This window comes from Tachysurus vachellii, chromosome 11 (genome assembly GCF_030014155.1).
Source record: "Tachysurus vachellii isolate PV-2020 chromosome 11, HZAU_Pvac_v1, whole genome shotgun sequence".
Lineage (NCBI taxonomy): Eukaryota > Metazoa > Chordata > Actinopteri > Siluriformes > Bagridae > Tachysurus > Tachysurus vachellii.
Window position 1 is genome coordinate 5,225,153 of NC_083470.1, and position 14,476 is coordinate 5,239,628.

The window sequence follows — 14,476 nt, forward strand, 5'->3', positions numbered from 1 at the left end:
GAAGGAGTGAGAATGGATGAGACACAATCATGAGAATAATTTAAAAACGAGACATAGATATAGGAAGACAGGATGAATAAAGAAATTTGGATGAGAGAGAAATACAGTAACCGAATGAAGAAGTGAGAAATGAAAATGAAGGGATGAAAGTTAACAAGGGAAGGAGGGAGTTATTGACAGAGGGATAAAGGACACAGAAAGAGGAATGAAGGATAAGAGCAAAGTATAGAGGTTGAAACAAAAAATAAAGGGATGAGAGAGAAGAAAAGAAGGTGAGAGTGTGTAAGAAGAGGAGGAATAAAAGGATGAGAAGGAGGAGGGAATGTACAGATAAGAGAGGGGGAAGATAGATAAATGGAAAAAGAATGGTGAGTCAGTGGAGAAGAGAGAGAGAGAGAGAGAGAGAGAGAGAGAGAGAGAGAGAGAGAGAGAGAGAGAGAGACTTTTGACTTTTAAACACCTCTTTTATTCCAATATAAGCAAGAAAGCATCTTAAAATATTTGTATAACACAGGGTGCTACAAAGAGAGAGAGAGAGAGAGAGAGAGAGAGAGAGAGAGAGAGAGAGAGAGAGAGAGAGAGACAGAGAGAGAGAGAGGAACAAAATGTGTGGAGATTAGTGAGATTAGTGAGTGAGGAAGGAAGGAAGGAAGGAAGGAAGGAAGGAAGGAAGGAAGGAAGGAATAAAATGTGCGTAGAAGACAAACTGAAGACAGTGCAAGTGAGACAGAGAAAGAGAGAGAAGGAGGGAAAGGGGAACGGGGGAATAAAATGTACGTAGATGAAAGTGGGTGAGACTGAAAGAGAAAGAGAGAGAGAGAGAGAGAGAGAGAGAGAGAGAGAGAGAGAGAGAGAGAAGGGATGAGAGAGGGGGAGGAACGGAGGAAACAGTGTAGTCAGTGGATGAGGGACAAAGAGAGAGAGAGAGAGAGAGAGAGAGAGAGAGAGAGATGAAATGAGGAACAAAATGTGTGGAGATTAGTGAGATTAGTGAGTGAGGAAGGAAGGAAGGAAGGAAGGAAGGAAGGAAGGAAGGAAGGAAGGAAGGAAGGAATAAAATGTGCGTAGAAGACAAACTGAAGACAGTGCAAGTGAGACAGAGAAAGAGAGAGAAGGAGGGAAAGGGGAACGGGGGAATAAAATGTACGTAGATGAAAGTGGGTGAGACTGGAAGAGAAAGAGAGAGAGAGAGAGAGAGAGAGAGAGAGAGAGAGAGAGAGAGAGAGAGAGAGAGAGTCAGGGGATGAGAGAGGGGGAGGAACGGAGGAAACAGTGTAGTCAGTGGATGAGGGACAAAAAGAGAGAGAGAGAGAGAGAGAGAGAGAGGAGAATTTGTGAAGCGCATTAACTCGGATCAGATGGAGGAGTCTCAGCGCAGCTCCTTCAAATCCGCCACATTTTCAGCACCACTGCGTGACTGTGCTGCGCCTCAACTCCACTCCATAGTGTGAGCGGTAACAGAGATCTTCTCCTCATTCTTTGAAAGTTCACATCAGATGCAAATCCATCTTCCGCTTCATCTTTAGCTGGAAATTGCGGGTGAACACCGCGTCCCTGTTGCTTTCCACAGCGGTAAGTTTTAACGGGGCGCCTGGGGGAAGAGAGCCAGGGAACTAACACTGACTGTACGTGGAGCTCCAGATGGATGATAGAAACTGTCCTGCTCAGAGCTCAGAGAACAGCAGAAGCTTTGCTTTACTGCAGCTGCTCACATCTGGCTCTTGCGTACTAAGTAGGTTATAGTAAATAATCTCTATGAGGTGGCGTACTATTTTAACACACTATTTAGGATGGTAGTATGCGGATGTCACTGTTCAGTATGCTGTTGCCTACTGTAGGTGGCGTACTTCCTGGGCACACTATATAGGACGTAAGGATGCGGTTTGGTTGCTGTTCTGTACCGCTGCAGCCGGTGCGGCATCTTACCAAAGCTGGCGTTCTAGGTTTCGGCACCACTTACAGTAGTACGCAAAGTACATGGATTTAGATTTAACTGTCGAAAGGCTATATATATATATATATATATTTTTTACATTCATATTTTTGGATGTAGCCTACAGTTGCCATGGCCACGGCGCGTGCGTTCGTCATTACGCGTTATAACCTTTAAAAAGTTTTTCATCCAAAGTGCATCAAAAGGTATTTTAATTAGATCATCAACGTAGCTTAGCTTATTAATTTTCCCTCAATATTATATCTTTACACACACACATTTTATACACACATTTATATATATATATATATATATATATATATATATATATATATATATATATATATATATATATATATATATATAATTTAGAATTCTGTTTAATTAAATGTTATATTTGTTGATATCATATTCCATCTATATGTAATATAAAACTATAATTTCCACTATTACATGAGAACCTAAAAGCTGGTGTTTTTAAATGACTCAAAAAATATATGAATTAGATCTTAGCTATTTAATTATTTTCATTATTTAATATAGGGTATCTGTCATTTTAGCTAGAACAATATAATACAATAGAGCAAATTTAAGATGCTCTAAAGGTTGTATTAAAATAGCCAGCTTGCTTCATTTACTTAAATAAATACATTATGGTTTGTATTAATCTACTTTGGCATATGTACAACATTATACCATACCACTGAAACATGATGGAATATTTTTGGCTAATTCAAAATACATAGACTTATATTCTAATAGGGTTTAGATGGGTGCAACAGGAATCTGATGGATTTTAATGGTGACTTTATTCTATCCCTTTCTCTCTCTTTCTCTCCACTAACAGGCCAGAGATTTCCAGTATGGGATGATCGGATTAATACCATCAGAGTGTTGCGTTTTGGAGACGCAGCAGCAGTAACACTTCACACGTTTGTAGCGTTGACTTCAGGACTCACTCTGGACCTTTGGAATCAGAGTTCATCAATATTGTGTGTGGATATTTCAGTAGCCCAGGACTGCGTTTCTCATAGTCTAAGGATATTTTTCATATCCTTAGACTTTAACCTGGCAAACAAGGACCTGGTAACTGGTATAATGGCCTACTGAAGCCTTTTCATTATTGTTAATGACATTCAAGGATCACACTGGGGTTGACTGAAGCACATTTCACGTTCCTTTGTGCTTTCGGCCCGCTCCGGACCCTTCTCACATGGACCCATCCATGGCAGTAAGACGGTGCTCTGTGATTTTCCACTAACCCGTTCATTGGTAGTGTGTTTGAGCGGGAACGGGGTGGGAGGAGGATGCAGGCCGGGCTGCGGGTACTGTGTGCCGGTGGAGGCGCTTCTCTCTGCTGCCTGCTCCTTCTAGGGCTCATCTACACACACCTCCTTAAAGAAGGTAAGTACAATGCAGGGGATTTTCCCACTTATTTATAATATCTCTTTGAACAACCAGATCGGTTGAAGTGTTCACATTTTGCCAGAAAGTGTTGCAAAGAAGTGAGAGATTCTCCATTGGAGCCTGTCATCATAAAGACAGGATTTTTCATGTGTGTTGCTCTATTCCATTATTACTACAGTATGTGAAGCGTTTAGATCATGTGATCATGAGATTCATGTGACATCATCATTTCACACCAAGGGAATTTAATCATGGGTGAAATTTCCATATGTTGACCAGGGTCAGTCATTGTTGCCATAGAAATGAACTATGCTTTATAGCTGGTAGCTTTACTCATGCATTTAGTCACGAACGAGCTAGACTACTTCAATTCTCTTCAAATATATATATATACTTGAAAAAAAATACCTCTGTGGATATATTTAACTTTTGTAAACATTCATTAAACTACAGAATGAAAGGCCTCATTTAAATTGGACCGTCAACTTGCGTACATGGTTTATAGGTCTATGGTAAGAGCTTTACCTTTGGTGGATGGTTAACATGACAACATGAAGTGATAACAATTAGCAAACGATAATTTCGACTCATTGGCACATTGTTGTAGAATTAAAACACTTTAGGACATGATGTCTGCAAAGTATAGGGTGCTAATGCATCACAGACCTCCAATAACAGCTGACCCTATTGTGTTTTATTCTTTTTATCTCATTTAAGGTAGTAGCTAAAGTGTCCACACCTCATACTTAACACTTCTCTACTCAATACTAAGCCCAATACTAACCATGTTATTGGAATATTGTAAAACTTTAAATTGGTAATTGGAATTAGTTGTGTTTTATTCTCTTCTTATGAGATCAGGTATCAGCTAAAACCTTTACATGTTATACCACACACTACTACACTACATACTAAGCAAAACCTAGTCTCTTTCCAACAGGGGCACAGTATTATGACATACATTTTAACCCAGTGTTATTGCATTTTGCCACTAATCCCACTGAAATAAGTTGGCAAGCTAGCAAATGGACAAAATCTGTGAAGAAGCGGTTGTTACTGAAACAGTGCCGAGGGCTTAAACTCCATGCCTGTGGGAATCGACACCCACAGTTTTAAGACGTCTTTCAGAAGTAATTACAGCTTGTCTCATTTTGAATCCTTTGTCTGATCTTGGCTTATAAAAATAACTCTATTATAATGTTTGTGATGATAGGATAGAAGTTTCTCTCTCTTAGGCTGACAGTCATGTAATATGCAGGGGAATGTACCAGCATTCACACACATATTGCAATGTATAATTAAAACCAGAAATGTGACCCAGAGGCACTTTTATTTATTTATTTATTTATTTATTTATTTATCTATTTATTTATTTATTTAATCCATTTAGTCACATATTTGTAGAAAAGCAATTTGTTTGCATATTTAACATATCTTAATACCATTGCTTCTGATGGGAATGAAAATTGATGCATTCTTACTTAAAGACTATCACCCGAGCACAGGACTGTGTCTTTCAGCTTCACAACTACATTACTTTAGATATAATTCCATTAGATAACAGAAGTGTTACTAAGCAACACATCAAAGGTTTCCTAAGTGCAGCTTACTTTGATCCAATCAGATTATTTATTTGAAAGCAAAGTTGTTGTTTTTTGGCTTTGCACACTGTATGTACTAAAAGTAAAGAATAGCTAATAACCAACTTACAATAATACTTTAGATAGATAGATAGATAGATAGATAGATAGATAGATAGATAGATAGATAGATAGATAGATAGATAGATAGACTGACATAAAGAAGCTCTAAGATTCAAATTCTAAGCTCTCACATCATCTGTTATCCAGTCGCTCGATTAATACATTTAGGCAAGATTATCGTGACATTAAAATATCAACCATGTTGATTTTATGTAAGGAATAAAATCACTTTAGGTGGTGCTGTTATTGGAAAATAATCAGCAACAGGTAGATGTGATATAAACCAACCTGAAGCAGAGTTAGTGTAATGATTCGGATCTGTAATTGATTATTTTCCAATATCAGCATGTCCTGACGTGTTAGCTCAGTGGTTAAGGCTTGGCCTAATGATTGGAAAGTTAAAACCATCCAAACTACTACTGCGGAACCCGGAACCCTCAATTGTGTAAATTTACATTTATGCCATTTGGCAGACGCCTTTATCAAAAGTGACGTACGAGTGCTTTGAAGTCTCTAACAATGAATACATTACCACTGGTTCACTAGGTTATAGAATTAAGATACCATCAATCTAAAACTCTGTTTAGGTTTATACACGTAATGTACACATAAAACAAACAGGGAAAATCAGTGCTAGTTTAGTGTTTCAGGAAGAGGAAGTGTCACGTTTTCCTCAGGAAACATCACAAACCAGACCCAGACGTGGGATACAACTCCATACATTTATTTACATACGACGTAATACAACAAAACATTGGACATAAGAGACATAAACGCACAGAGACAAAATGTGACGTAACAATGATGAACAAAGACAGGTACACAATGTCAGGTATAAATAAGGCAGCACATTAAAAATTACAAGCAACAGGTGGGAAAAACACATGATCTCAAATAAACAGAATCTATGCCAGCACCCCCTCTGGTGGCATGGTAGAGAATTGACCCAGACGTTCCTGACAGGTAGGTCTTCACATAGCCAAATAACCAGTGACTGAGCCATTTGGATATCTAGTGGAAGTTGATTCCACCACCTCGGTGTCAGTGGTGAAAAGAGCCTTGATGTTTACCTACCTCTTGCCCTGAGAGATGGTTGGACGAGTCAAGCAGTGCTGGTAGAATGAGAATTGGGTGTCAGCCAAATCGTGTGTTGGTGTGTTTTATTCCTCTTATGCCACAGCAATTTGGCAATATTAAAAAAAATTTAACATTTTTTCCTTTTTTTATCTGTTTATAAAACATAATGCAGTGAAATCACCACAAAAATGTTCAAGTTATCAAAAGTCTTTCCTTCACTAGCCTCTTTCTCTTGAAGTTAATAAAGAGACTTGATGTTACAGCTTTACTTTTTTATGTTGTATGACACTGGAGACCTCTTGCATAAATGCATAAAGAAACATCTTAACCTCCACCATATGGATGATTACGCACGTTTTTTTGTTCAAATCCCTTTAATAAAAGCCGTTATTAAAGAAACAATAACATATTAGAACATGCACTTTAATATAAACCTGTGCTATAAACTACTGTCTGAGCTGCTGTTACAAAGACTGATTAAACACCTTCTGGCACGCTGGCTTAGTGGTTAGCACGTTCGCCTCACACCTCCAGGGTTGGGGGTTCGATTCCCACCACTGCCTTGTGTGTGTGGAGTTTGAATGTTCTCCCCGTGCCTCGGGGGTTTCCTCCGGGTGCTCCGGTTTCCTCCCCCGGTCCAAAGACATGCATGGTAGGTTGATTGGCATCTCTGGAAAATTGTCCATAGTGTGTGATTGTGTGAGTGAATGAGAGTGTGTGTGTGCCCTGCGATGGGTTGGCACTCCGTCCAGGGTGTATCCTGCCTTGATGCCCGATAACGCCTGAGATAGGCACAGGCTCCCCGTGACCCGAGGTAGTTCGGATAAGCGGTAGAAAATGAGTGATGAGAATGAGTGAATCAGTCTAATCAGAATCAGGGATTTTGCAGTTCTTGGTGAACTAACCTATTAAGACTGCTTAGCTTTGCATTTACCTTGATGTAGTCATAATGGTGTAACAATGTGAATGAAATATTACACCTGATTAATCATGTTTCTGAGTGCGTTCATGAGAGCTTGCTGATAGCTGTAGATATCCAACATCCAGTTTTGATTTTTGACCCTTGTCTTAATACACAGAGGGAACAAAGTACAATAGTGAAGGTAGAGAATGATTCGGAGAGACCCGGTGACCTTGTGGTATTGATATGGAAATGGCAAGCAGAATATTGAGGGCAGAATTTGCACCTACATTGAACAAGCTCATGTTGAATGTCAGATTGCATGCAAAGTCTCAGACCAAACTTAAAACATTCCCAGCACTTTCATATGGTTAGAATATGCATAACGCTGTATGTGTGCAGTATGTATACACACATATATACATCCTCTACACATACAGCGTAATATGCATAACGTTGTATGTGTGAAGTATGTATACACACATATATACATCCTCTACACACCTAAAGACACACTGAAGGCTGAAGTATTTGTTATTTTATCATTCTGTAATAGAATTGTTAAGAGCCATGGATTCAGAAATAGTCAGTAATAATAATGGAGGTGTGGTTACAATGGCTGTCACTTTTAGTGAAGGAGGTGTGGCCTGTGCATCTGTCAGTCTTAGTAAAGGAGCTGCTCTCTCTCTCTCTCTCTCTCTCTCTCTCTCTCTCTCTCTCTCTCTCTCTCTCTCTCTCTCACTCACTCTGCCTCTATACCTATCAGTGTCAGTGATGAAGTTTCGACCGGTGTGCATGTCAGTCTAAGAGAAGAAGGCGTGGCCTGTGTGCATGTCAGTCTAAGAGAAGAAGGCGTGGCATGTGTGCATGTCAGTCTAAGAGAAGAAGGCGTGGCCTGAGTGCATGTCAGTCTAAGAGAAGAAGGCGTGGCCTGTGTGCATGTCAGTCTAAGAGAAGAAGGCGTGGCCTGTGTGCATGTCAGTCTAAGAGAAGAAGGCGTGGCATGTGTGCATGTCAGTCTAAGAGAAGAAGGCGTGGCCTGTGTGCATGTCAGTCTAAGAGAAGAAGGCGTGGCCTGTGTGCATGTTAGTCTAAGAGAAGAAGGCGTGGCCTGTGTGCATGTCAGTCTAAGAGAAGAAGGCGTGGCCTGTGTGCATGTCAGTCTAAGAGAAGAAGGCGTGGCCTGTGTGCATGTCAGTCTAAGAGAAGAAGGCGTGGCATGTGTGCATGTCAGTCTAAGAGAAGAAGGCGTGGCCTGTGTGCATGTCAGTCTAAGAGAAGAAGGCGTGGCCTGTGTGCATGTTAGTCTAAGAGAAGAAGGCGTGGCCTGTGTGCATGTCAGTCTAAGAGAAGAAGGCGTGGCCTGTGTGCATGTCAGTCTAATAGAAGAAGGCATGGCCTGTGTGCATGTCAGTCTAAGAGAAGAAGGCGTGGCCTGTGTTCATGTCAGTCTAAGAGAAGAAGGCGTGGCCTGTGTGCATGTCAGTCTAAGAGAAGAAGGCGTGGCCTGTGTGCATGTCAGTCTAATAGAAGAAGGCATGGCCTGTGTGCATGTCAGTCTAAGAGAAGGGGGTGTGGCCTGTGTGCATTCCACACTCAGTGAAGGAGGTGTGGTCTGTGTACCTGTCTTAAAAAAGGAGATGTGGCCTGTGTGCATATCACACTCAGTGAAGAAGGTGTGGCCTATATGTTTCACTTTCAGTGTAGGAGGCGTGGCCTGTGTGTGTGTGTGCAGTGAAGAAGGCGTGGCCTGTGTGCCTGTCAGTCTCTGTGATTGACGCTTTGCCTCTATGCTTGTCAGTCTCAATGTACAGTAGAAGGCGTGGCCTGTGTGTGCATGTGTATATGTGTGCGTGTGTTTGTGTGTGCAGTGAAGGAGGTGTGGCCACCCGATCTTTTCATAAATCTAATTCTCAGCATCAGTGAATCACAATATTGAACTGTACTAAATCATTAGATGTGTTCATACACTGAATCTATGATCTCGCACTTCGATGTGTACTCTATGGTGTCTTAAGGAGAGAAACAAGCCCTACAATGCAGCCATGTACAATTAAATGCTAATTCTTTTTTAAATGCATGCATTATTCTACAAACGAATGCTGTTCTCGAGCTGGATTATATATAATTAGAGCCATTTAATGGGAGCAAAAAAGAGGCTTTAAGATTTTAAAAGCTGCTGAATTCTTAAATTCAAACACCACTAAATTCATACCAATGAATTAAACTGTGCTGATTTTCAATTTGCACACATTTAAAAAAAAAAAAACACCAAAAACATTATTAAAAATGTGCATTCAATGTTGTGATGTATTTTTTATTTTGATCACAGAGAAAATTAGGACAGCTGTGTGGTTTTTGAATTGCTGTATATTGTGTTTTAATTTCAGTCGGAAGAATTCGATAAATAAATTCTCGATAAATAATTCGATACGATTCGATAAATAATTCTCTCTCTTTCTTTTTTTTTGCTTTCTTAAAATTTCCCTCAGCCTTTCATCGGCCGCCATTTAGATGAAATTTGAAAACACTTATCACTTTTGGTTTTTCTATGTGTAAAGAGATGTATAGGATGCATGCGTGTGTTTGTGGGACTGCAATCTTAGTGTTTTTCCCACTTGATTTAATTTAGCATGCTCTGAGGCCAAAGCTGTCACACAGTGTGACTGTGATGACATCCTTGATAACGAAGAATTTTGTCAATATTGCAGTGCGTAACAACCACACCAGTGATAAAGGAATTTTTCCTTAATAAAAGCTAGCGTCAAAATTCCTCACACACACACACACACACACACACACACACACACACAAGTAATTGTCATGAACGGAACACTTAACAGAGATACATGTTGCTGGCCCACATTACACTACATATCGCTCATCACTGGTATACTACACTGGTACCTGTGTTGGGTTTGGAGAAGTTTGATCACTCTCTCTCTCTCTCTCTCTCTCTCTCTCTCTCTCTCTCTCTGTATATATATATATATATATATATATATATATATATATATATATATATATATATATATATATATATACATATATTTGTGTGTGTGTCCCTTCTCTCTCGATTTTTCCCAACAGCTATAAATATTGTCTCGAGATCAATATTTTTGAATGGAAATCCAATGCAGTCCTAGATGGAATATCATTTTCCCCCTAAAGCATAGTAGAATATATCTGTCTAATAAACTTGATACACTGCATGAAAGCCTGATGTCTGATATTTGCTGATATATTTCGAAGGAAACTCAAAGAGGATCCAGACACAAAAAGACGTGGATTTGTGCAGCAGATATGACTGTTTAGATTACTGTATTATTCTTTTAAAGGTGAGGTCAGTGGACATGTTTTGGTTGTTCGATTCACATGGTTCAGGGGTTTTGGAATTTCTCCTTGTGCTTCAGGGTATTTTCTCTGGGAACTCCGATTTCTTTCCCCAGCCCAAAGACATGTGATGTACAGTAGGATGAATGGCACCTCAGAACTCAGTTTGTCCTTTGCCTCTCCCATGGGATAGACCCCAGGTTCATAGGGTCAACACTACAGAAATATAATAAACGGATAGATATTTGCCAAAGTTATGAAGATATCCCTCAGTGCTGCCTCATGCACAGTATAAACAGCAGGGAGCATTAAGGTGGTGTTTTTGCAGTGTTGCATTGATGGGAGGGGCTGAAAATAAAAATAAATATTTCTCCAACTTTCAGAATCACTGACAATAACCTTTAACATTTCAGGTTTGAGAGTTCAGGGCTGAGAGCTCTTAACAAATCCATGATAATCATGTATACATGGTTTCCAAATCATGATCATTCTGAATGGATTTATCCAGTTCTTCAAACACAGCTGAGACAGAAACAGACAGACAGACAGACAGACAGACAGACAGACAGACAGACAGATAGACAGATAGATAGATAGATAGATAGATAGATAGATAGATAGATAGATAGATAGATAGATAGATAGATAGACAAATAATGGTTTATATCTAAACCTTATGTAGCAATAAAGGTAAGTAAAGTGGCTGTGCAGGTGATGAACAGTATTACATTATGCATTTTTCCTCTTCAGTAAGAGCTTCATCATGGCGGATTCAGACACTGAGCCAGGAACACTGCGTAGTGGGAATAAATCCTGGATGAGATGCCAGTCCGTTGCGGAGTATCAAGCACATACATTTTATTTAAGTAAAAAGAAAACAAAGATCTGTTGTATTCATTCTTCGCAGAAATGTATGAGTTCTATACATAACGTCCCCCGAGCGTTTTTTTTTGGGGCAGCTGTTGACATTAATGCATGGTGAGTTCTGAGTGCTCGATGTGCTGCTTCAGTAAAAGTACATACGCATGAGGAGCCCTTTTGAGGGTGCACTAATATAGCTATGCGCAGGGCACCGAGTGGCCCTAAATCCTGGCCCTGATGGCTCCCCTACGACGCAGCCATCTGTCATGGAGAGGACAGGAAATCAAAGTGTGCTTGGCTAAAGGCCTGAGAGCAGGCAGACAGATGAGCTGTCATCACCCAGTTCTCTGCCCGTTTATTTAACAATACATTTAGAAATGTCACTGCGCTGTCTTCACGGCCAGACACACACACACATACACACACACTGTGTAGGTCTGTTCTTCCTACTTCCATCGTGTGTGTCTCTGTGTGTGTGTGTGTGTGTGTTTGTGAGAGAAAGACCTCATATATTTGAATTTCAATAAATTACTCTATACAACACTCGTACCACATGTGAATAAAACATAAGGCATGGTGCTACATTCCTTCATGCCTGATTATTGTGTAGTCATTTATATATATATAATGCAAATGAGCTCAATGCTTTCACAGTACATGAAGGCTAAACAGTGGAGCGTGCTCGAAATGCAGTGTCAGGCTCCAGCAGTGCCACTGTAGCTAATGAAGCTCTTAGTGGAAAGGAATGTTTATGGAAAACTTGAAACCCTTTTAAGGGGAATATCAATTGTGACGCATGAAAAAGACCCATATTTCACAGCCGTGTGGATACGAATTTTATTCGTGTCAACTGCTGACCTGTTTCATGGCAAATTATGCTGTTGTGTGTGTTTCTACCCTCTACCTCTCTCTCTCTCTTTCTCTCCTTCTCTCTCTCTCTCTCTCTCCCTCTCTCTGCTCACATATAGAGCTGTGGAATTTTCCAGGGTTGCAGGATGAAGAATAATAGCTTTTTCTTTCCTTATATATGCAATCCTTCACATACAGTTCTTTGAGCTCTTTATACACTCAGATGGAGAGATCTAAAGATTTAGAGTCAGATAAATCCATAGGATATACCTGTATGCTAGGGTTACGTACGCTAGGGCACGGGAACTGATCATGGTGCACTTTTGTGAGCCAACTCATACCGCACTCTCAGAGTTGCTGAAAATGAATGAACACCTTCTTACTGTATCGAGTAGACTCGAGAATGCAATGCTGCTGTGATTTAATGAGAAAGGCTACATAACATATATATATATATGTAAATATATGTATATATATACATATATATGATGTGTACATTTGCACACAGAGAGTGTGTTTAATTCGGACACCACCACGCTGCTTTGTAAAGAGATGGTCTTGAGGTATGCCTGGTCATTTCAAGTCACGCTTAGGATTGCAGGGATTGATCAGCACCGTCAGGTAGCTTGAGGCTGGATTGTTTTAATCTTTGTTGGTAAATAAGCATCAATGGAGAAAATCCAGTACAGCGATATAGAAGAAAGTAAACGCTCTGGGTTGAAGTGGTCTGATGGTGCAATTTGGGCTGCCCCCCCAGATGATAGGGTTCTAGTCACCCAGTCTCAAAAGCCTGAATAAGCACCTGAGGGGGAGAGAAATAGCCGAATCCAGACTAGACTAGATTTCATGTTGTCAAGTAGCATGATCAGAGAGTTCTCCATGGAGATGACAAGGTTTTCACATGGATTCATGTCACCAGGGATGTATACAGTATCACAGCTAAGTCTTGCAAGGAAAACAGAAGTTTGCATCTTTTTGTATCCTTGGATCCTCTCAGTAGACCAAATCCCTGACATAACTGTTTGTTTTCTGAGTGATTGCCTGGTAAATCTTTGCTGTTGGGTTTTTTTAGCCGTCACATCTCTTCTAACTCTGTTAGGTGTGATACACTGTCATCCTTCACATCAGGTCTGGATGCTGAGACGGTCCAGAAAAGCTGCTTGGTTTGTTAATGCATCAGCATTTATTCTTTCTTTCTTTCTTTCTTTCTTTCTTTCTTGCTTTCTTTCTTTCTTTCTTTCCACTTTTTGTCATTCTTTCTTTCTTTCTTTCTTTCTTTCTTTCTTTCTTTCTTTCTTTCTTTCTTTCCACATAACTTTCTTTCTTTCTTTCTTTCTTTCTTTCTTTCTCTCTTTCTTTCTTTCTTTCTTTCTTTCTTTCTTTCTTTCTTTCTTTCTTTCTTTGTGAGGACCCTTTAAACTGTGTACTAACAGCCAGGCATGTGGATATTAAAAAACATGCAGAAAGAGACAGCGTTTTTGATTATGATCGATTGTGAATGAGTCACTAAGGAGAATGACTCATTAAATGACTCACTCATTCGTTTCTTTTCATTCATTGCTTGCTACTGATTGGTTTTGCAGTTTCAAACCAACATGAAAAGGTGGAAGACAAAACGTTATCTCAGTGTCAGCGACTTACATTTGCTGCTGTTTCATTCAGAAGGTCAGAGTTTCAGTCAGTAAAGTCTTTTTAGTAAGGACTGAGATTCACATGTTAAAATTCATGCCTTTCTCATTATTTTATTATTAACCGTTTTTACTGGTTTACACTGATAGTGTTCAGCTCATGGAATAGAAATCGATTTATCGCATATTTTCTATCAGTATAAAGAAATGAATTCATTTTAGCAAAACAAGTTTGATCTAAAATGAGTCAGGACTCTGTTGACTTTCAGTGAGAGACGTGTTTTTCCGAATCTGATCCTGTATGCAGTTCAACATGACGACTGGTTACTTATGTCCCGCCCCAGCAAAAATCAATCAGCCAATCAATTTTACAAAATTTTTGTCATAATTCTCACAGTGGGTATAGAAATGGATATAGATATAGTTTAAATTTCCCCTTCAGTAATATCCAGAGCAACCTGATGTGTTACAGTTTATCTCATTTTAACAGCCATTTCAAATCCCTGCTTCAAATCTTCCTGGCATCCTCAAGCAGACAAGAGCCTGGGATTGTATCACTGAGCAGAAGTTCCCGGGTGCTTTGCCAAGATGTCTGCCAAGTTTACAGACTTCACTAGGACTCCTAGGAAACCTGATTCAGATCCATTATAGCCTGATGATTAGCTGATTAGATAACGCAGGAGGAATAGAATTAGGTGAATTAAACTAAAGTGGTGCTGTGGCACAGCTGTGTATTTTTCTTTCTAAAGAAAGAAAGAAAGAAAGAAAGAAAGAAAGTTATGTG

The 14,476-nt window shown here is 39.7% G+C and overlaps 1 protein-coding gene across 1 annotated transcript in view; it reads left to right on the forward strand.

Moving 5' to 3' along the window:
- The first annotated feature begins 1,332 nt into the window (after positions 1–1,332).
- tafa5l (TAFA chemokine like family member 5, like) overlaps positions 1,333–14,476 on the forward strand; it is an 82,235-nt gene continuing 69,091 nt past the window's right edge. The window contains exons 1-2 of the mRNA XM_060881772.1: positions 1,333–1,572; positions 2,781–3,337. Coding sequence (XP_060737755.1) covers positions 3,241–3,337 — 97 coding nt within the window. The 5' untranslated portion in view covers positions 1,333–1,572; positions 2,781–3,240. The remainder of the gene's footprint in view (positions 1,573–2,780; positions 3,338–14,476) is intronic.